Here is a 6,507-nt window from a genome sequence, read left to right as displayed (position 1 = left end):
AGAATAGAATAGAATAGAATAGAATAGAAATACAGAGTAGAATCGAATATAGAATATATTCCTGGCTGAGGAATTCTGGGAGTTGAAGTCCACAAGTCCTAAAAGGGCCAAGTCTGAAGAGCCCTGCTCCAAAAGGTCTCTTCCCAGAATGATTTTGACTGCGCAGGCGCGGGTCTTCTCTTTCCCCCCCTCCCTCCCGAGTCAGGAGGCTCGTTGCCTAGCCACCGGGATCCTCCCCCTTCCCCATGGCAACCAGAGTAACGGCGGGACAAACGGAAGCCTCCGGGCCCCGCCCCTCGGCGAGGGGCCCCGCCCACCGCGGGCGTCCGTTGCGGCGGTTGCGGCGGAGGGGAGGCGGCGACGCGTGTCCCGTGGGGCACGTGGGAACGGGGACCGCGGGGGTCCCGTGGGCACCCCGGACAGGTGAGGAGGGGGTGAGGCGGGTGGTCCCGGTTCTGACTCCGCGGCTGCTTAGACGAGTCGGCTGGTCCTCGGGTTAAGGCTTCCTCTCCATCCCGTGTCTACCCGGCCCAGAAAGTGGATTGATTTAGGAACCAGGTTTAGTGTGTCGTCTGAATTTCAGGGGATGCTTCCTTCCTTCCTCCCTTTCCTCTTTTTTCCTTTCCTCCCTTTCCTCTTTTCCTTCTTTCCCTCTTTTGTTTCCTTGCTTCCCTCCATTTCCTTCCTTCCTTTCCCTTTCCCTTCCTTTCTTCCTTCTTTTCAGCCTTCCCTCTTTTCCTTCCTTGTCTGAGAGGGTATATAGGTTCTCCTGCATGAGCGGGGTGGGGGTGGGTGGGTGGGTGGGCTGGACTAGAAGACCTCCAAGGTCCCTTCCAGCTTCTATTCTATTCTATTCCTTCCCTCTTTTCCTTCCTTCTTTCCTTCCCTCTGTTATTTCCTTCCTTTTTTCCTTCCCTGTTATTTCCTTCCTTCCCTCTTTTCCTTCCTTCTTTCCTTCCCTCTGTTATTTCCTTCCTTCTGTTATTTCCTTCCTTCCTTCCTTTCTTCCTTGTCTGAGATGGTATCAGTTCTCCTGCTTGAGTGTGTGTGTGTGTGAGGGGGGGGCTGGACTAGAAGACCTCCAAGGTCCCTTCCAGCTTCTATTTTATTCTATTCCTTCCCTCTTTTCCGTCCTTGTTTCCTTCCCTCTGTTATTTCCTTCCTTCTTTCCTTCCGCTATTTCCTTCCTTCCTTCCTTCCCTCTGTTATTTCCTTCCTTCCTTCCCTCTGTTATTTCCTTCCTTCCCTCTTTTCCTTCCTTCTGTTATTTCCTTCCTTCCTTCCTTCCTTCCTTCCTTCCTTCCTTCCTTCCTTCCTTCCTTCCTTGTCTGAGATGGTATCAGTTCTCCTGCTTGAGTGTGTGTGTGTGTGAGGGGGGGGCTGGACTAGAAGACCTCCAAGGTCCCTTCCAGCTTCTATTCTATTCTACTCCTTCCCTCTTTTCCTTCCTTCCTTCCCTCTGTCATTTCCTTCCTTTCTTCCTTGTCTGAGATGGTATCAGTTCTCCTGCTTGAGCGGAGCTCTGTGTGAGGGGGGGGCTGGACTAGAAGACCTCCAAGGTCCCTTCCAGCTTCTATTCTATTCCTTCCTTTTCTTTTTTCTTCCTTCCCTCTTTTGTTCCCTTCCTTCCTTTCCTCCCTCCCTCCCTCCGCCTTTAATTACTCCTTCCTCCTAGTTACATTAGTGAAAAAAGTGACTTAGGACTGATTGTCACACACATCCCCGTGGTTTCGTGATTTATATTTGAATGCTTGGCAATTGACTCACATTTACGATGTCACAGCGTCCTGGGATCATTCGGGATCCCCTTTGGCGACCACCGACAAGCCAACTCAATGGGGGAAGCCGGATCGATTCCCTTAACGACCGGCTTGCTAGCTTAAGAACTGCAGCGGCTTCGCTTAACCGTTGTGGGCAGCAAGGTTGTAAAACGAGACAAAACACGCTTCGCTGTTCCACTTAGCAACGGAAATGCTGGGCTCCGTTGCGGTCGTACGTTGAGGACTTTGCACGTTTGTTTTTTTTTTAATTTTGTCTGTTTTACGTTATTTAGCTTTTGAAATGATGATGGCCTGCATTTTTATCCTCCTTAGGCTGGCCTTTATTATAATAAAAGATTTAACGGGCGGCCCGTGTTGCGTAAAAAGGAATTTGATTTTGTGCTGCGGTTTTCTGCGGTCATCTCTGATCAGAAATAGGACTATTTTTTTCTGCAAGGTATGCAGGCCTCACCTGTTTTGTTCTTTTTTCCCCCCCCCTTAACCCTGCAGTTGCTGCGACTGGAATCCGATCCGCTGGTCTTCCTTTGAAAGTGGGCACGATGCTCATCCGCTCACCTGAATAAAAGGATGACACTATGGTAAGGTGCGCCTCCCCGGGCCTCACCTGCGGGACAGGTAGATTAGATTGTGCTCTTTCTGGCTGCAGGGTGAGGGAGAGAGCTGAGCAGGCCGGTGGTCCTCACCCTGGCGACCACCACGGAGCCCAAAATTTACGTTGCTAAGTGAGGCGGTCGCCGAGTGGGCTTGGCCCCGCTTTACGACCTTCCTTAAGTGACCTTCCTGCAGCTGTTAAGTTGCTAACACGATTGTCAAAGCGAAGCGGGATTTCCCGTCGAGTTTGCCTGTCAGGTCGCCAAAGGGGATCCCGTGACACTGGGACACGGCGACCGTCGTAAATAGGAACCAGTTTGCCAATTTGGATCACGTGACCACGGTCGTTAAGTGTGAAAAACGGTCGTTAAGTCGAGTTTTTAGTCAGTGCCGCTGTTCCTTTGAACGGTCACTATAAGGAACGGTTGTAAGTCCTCGGTGAGCATTAATTCTGGGGGGTGCTTAAGAGTCTCCCGCTCTGTTCCTCGGATTGTGGCGGGTGAAGCCATGCCCACGTCCCCCGGCCGTGCAGAGATGGAGTTTGGCCCCAGGGACCCCATCATGTGGTGTAGTGGTCATCTCCTTCGCCCCCATCTCGCTGGGAGGAATTAGCTAAAGGGGTGTCTTTTCAATGTGATGGGCATCTATTTAAATTGATTTAACTGGCATCTTTGCCCAGCCTGTTGCCACCCTTGCCTTCCCCCCGACATGCTGGGTCACATCGCTCCAAGCTGGTCTGGTTTCCAGACACACGGGTGGGCGAGGCCATCACAGGCCATGAAACAATCCCCGGATGCACAAGTGGCAATTTAGGTCTTTTTATTGATTCGATTTATATCCAGCCTTTATTGCTTTAGAAGTAACTTGAGGCAGCAAGCAGACACAATGCTACTTCTTCCTCCTGTTTAACCCACAACAACCTGGTGAGGTGGGCTGTGCCTAAGGCGGGACTAAAATTCACCGTCTCCTGGTGATTGGCCCAGAGTCACCCAGTCAACTTTCATGCCTAAGGTGGGACTAGAACTCACCGTCTCCTGGTGATTGGCCCAAAGTCACCCAGCTGGCTATCATGCCTCAGGCGGGACTAGAACTCTCTGTCTCTGGTGATTGGCCCAGAATCACCCAATTGGCTTCCATGCCTAAGGCGAGACTAGAACTCGCCATCTCCTAGTGATTGGCCCAGAATCACCCAGCTGGCTATCATGCCTAAGGCGGGACTAGAACTCCCCGTCTCCTGGTGATTGGCCCAGAGTCACCCAGTCAGCTTTCATGCCTAAGGCGGGACTAGAACTCACTGTCTCCTGGTGATTGGCGCAGAGTCACTCACCTGACTATCATGCCTAATGTGGGCTTAGAATTCAGTTTCCTGGTGATTGGCCTAAAGTCACCTACCTGGTTTCACGCCTAAAGCAGGCCTGGAACTCACCGTCTCCTGGTGATTGGCCCAAAGTCATCCAATTGGCTTCCTTGCCTAAGGCGAGTCTAGAACTCACCGTCTCCTGGTGATTGGCCCAAAGTCACCCAATTGGCTTCCTTGCCTAAGGCGGGTCTAGAACTCACCCTCTCCTGGTTCCTGGACCACTGCACCAAGCTGGCTCTCAATTGTGTAGGTTCCTGAGGAAGAGGCACCCTGCTAGTGTGCTACAAGACGGATTTTCTTTGTGTGTTTCTTTCTTTCTGGCTCCCACCCCACCCCACCCCACCCCACCCCACAGGGAGGCAAGAGCAAAGGGAAGGGGTCGGGCAAAGGAAAAGGCAAGGCTGGGAAGAAACCCAAGAAGGCCGCCGTGGAGGTGGATATTCTGAGCCCGGCCGCCATGCTCAACCTCTACTACATCGCCCACAATGCCGCCGCCTGCCTGGAGTTCCGTGGCTTCCCGTGGCCGGGCTCTCTGAAGAAGAAAGGGAAGAAGAAGAAGTAGGACTGGGGCGAGGTGGAAGACCCCCCACTGGGAGGGGGGGCTCGTTCCACGAAGGTCTCCTCGGGGCCAGGAGGACCTCAAGCGAACCATCTCCGGTTTGCCGTGGACGCTTGTGCTTCTGACAAAGTAAACACTTCTTTACGCTGTTGCCGTGGCACTCGGCGTGGTGTTTGCCACGTAAAACCTTCCCCACGGCCTCCACTGCCACCCGCTCTGGATCCAGTGCACGAGCCAGCAGCCTCCTTGCCGAGTGCCGGCGTCCAAGGGGTTGCGCGACCTTGTCCGGCAGATCCCGGTTTGTATCTCAGGAGGCCTCATGCGCTCGCGACGTCTCGCATGCATGATGTCCTAACTTGGCCGCTGTGACTCGCTGCGTGCACCCTGGCTGCCTTTGCATGCAGTGATGGGCCCGGTAGGGTTTGTGCGTCAGTTGCCCGAGTCCGTGAGGGCAAGTCATTTTTCCCTCCGGGAACTGCAGGGCTGACGGGCACCGTTCTTTCAACTGAGGTTTCAGGGGTGGCCAGGATTTCGTGTCCTTGAGCCTCCGGACGGCGGACGGGTCCCTAGCCACCCTCTCTTCTCAGGTAGCCAGAAGGAGGGAAGAAGGGTGCCCCGATGCGGCCTTGAACCAGACCAACGTCCAGAGAGCGTTCCCAAATCCTCTGCAAAATTCTCTAGGATTCTGCAACCAGGATCTCTGTCCTTTACCAGTGGTCCTGGCTAGATCGTGGCTTGAACGGAAGCCACATTCCCCCACTTGCCTGGCTGTGGCTAAAGGCCTGGCCTCCGTTTATCCCTGGGACAGATACGGAAATGACGTCCCGTGGCGCAACTCCATCGGCGGAGGGAAGCGTCCACTACACCCCACCTCTAGAGTTCCACGTTGCCCAAAGACGAGATGTTTGAAGATGGTTTTCAGACACGGGAGGAAACCTCGTTTGCCCGTGGCTGCAAAACTTGCCCTAGGATGGGGGTTTGATGGGGAAAGGAGGCTGCCTTGATATCCCAGCAGAGATTCTGTGATTTGGAGGCCTAAAATGTCAAATTAGAAATCTCACCTGCAGGAGGAGAACTTTTGGTCCGTGGGAGGTTAAAGCCTGGCTAGGTGAGTTTTGCGCTTCAGGGACTGGGGCTGAAGTGGGGAATTATCCAGTCCAGATGTTCTTTAAGCTTCCTTCTCAGTCCTTGTAAAGGCGGAAAAGTGTCCCAACGTCCAGCTGATGGCTGTGGATGCCTAAAAGCATCCCTCTCTCCTATCCATTGGTGATAAGATTGGTTGGCGAAAGACACGAGAGCCTTGGCTGGTTCAGAGACAGGCCCCTGGGCGTCCACGAAGGGCGAGGGTGTCACATTGTCAGTCAGGACAATGATTGTGGCATCCAACTTAACACTTTTTAAGGCCCCTGCCTCGCTCGCGGCCCTCCATTTTTTGGGTATGGTGCATTCCCTGCTAAATTTTGCAATTCGATTGGCACCTTCCTGGCAAGAAGAATGCTGTATTAAGAGGCCTGGACTTCCTCCGTACATCTGTTTTTGGGACCACGACGTCATGTTATTTGTATAGCGTTCCTTCCACGCACAACGCAGTGTGACGGCGCAAGCCGACCGCTGCCGCTTTGCGTCCACGTTACCCGTTTTGCCCCCTTCCCTGCCTATTTCTGATTTTTCTGCCTCCGTTCAAAAGCTGAATGGCCCGTTTTGTTGTTGTGTTATGGGTTATCCACAAGTTTTTGGAGTTTTTTTTTTTAAAAAAAAAAGGTTTCTGAAGAAAATGTCTCATTTTCGCATCAATGTTCGGGGGTAGAAAAAAGATTAAGCTATTACGGCACAGACTCCCCAAACATTAATGTGAAAAATAGACATTTCTTCTCTCTTTGATCAGTGTCACGTTTTGCTAGCATTTTGGAGCAAGCGAGGCTGGAGAGGGGGAAAATTTTAAGATGGCCCACAAAAGACCCTGGAAAGAGAAAAAAAGTGGAAGCTAGCAGATTGGACCAAAAAAAAAAAATGGATTGCAGATGGATAGATAGATTAGCCCAGTGGTCCAAGAAGCAGATGGCCTTTAAGTTAGGTACCTAACTTTTAATATCCTAACGTGTTGGTCTGCAAAGACTGAACTTAGCACTGAGTGATACCATTCCAAGCATCCTGTTTCTTTTTTTTATTCCAAGGTCAGCAGGTAAAATGGAAAACAGGCAGGCTTTCCCACGCTC

The 6,507-nt window shown here is 52.1% G+C and overlaps 1 protein-coding gene across 1 annotated transcript; it reads left to right on the top strand.

Annotated features, from left to right (window-relative positions):
* Positions 1 to 3,708: 3,708 nt before the first annotated feature.
* On the top strand, positions 3,709 to 4,294 carry SMKR1 (small lysine rich protein 1). The gene is made up of 2 exons (XM_029286376.1): positions 3,709 to 3,741; positions 4,088 to 4,294. Exons 1-2 carry the CDS (start codon positions 3,709 to 3,711, stop codon positions 4,292 to 4,294), a joined length of 240 nt encoding a protein of 79 aa, XP_029142209.1.
* The last annotated feature ends 2,213 nt before the right edge of the window (positions 4,295 to 6,507 follow it).

The sequence above is a fragment of the Protobothrops mucrosquamatus genome, unplaced genomic scaffold, assembly GCF_001527695.2.
Source record: "Protobothrops mucrosquamatus isolate PMUCROS unplaced genomic scaffold, P.Mucros_1.0 scaffold3484, whole genome shotgun sequence".
Classification (NCBI taxonomy): Eukaryota; Metazoa; Chordata; class Lepidosauria; order Squamata; family Viperidae; genus Protobothrops; species Protobothrops mucrosquamatus.
Note: the sequence above shows the minus strand (reverse complement) of the source record. Positions and strands in the feature narration are given on the sequence as shown.

Excerpts from the sequence above, each read along its gene's own strand:
- SMKR1 (XM_029286376.1), top strand. The coding sequence starts at position 3,709 with ATGCCTAATGTGGGCTTAGAATTCAGTTTCCTG. Across the intron at positions 3,742-4,087 it reads GCTTAGAATTCAGTTTCCTG|GGAGGCAAGAGCAAAGGGAA; the intron begins GTGATTGGCCTA and ends CCCACCCCACAG.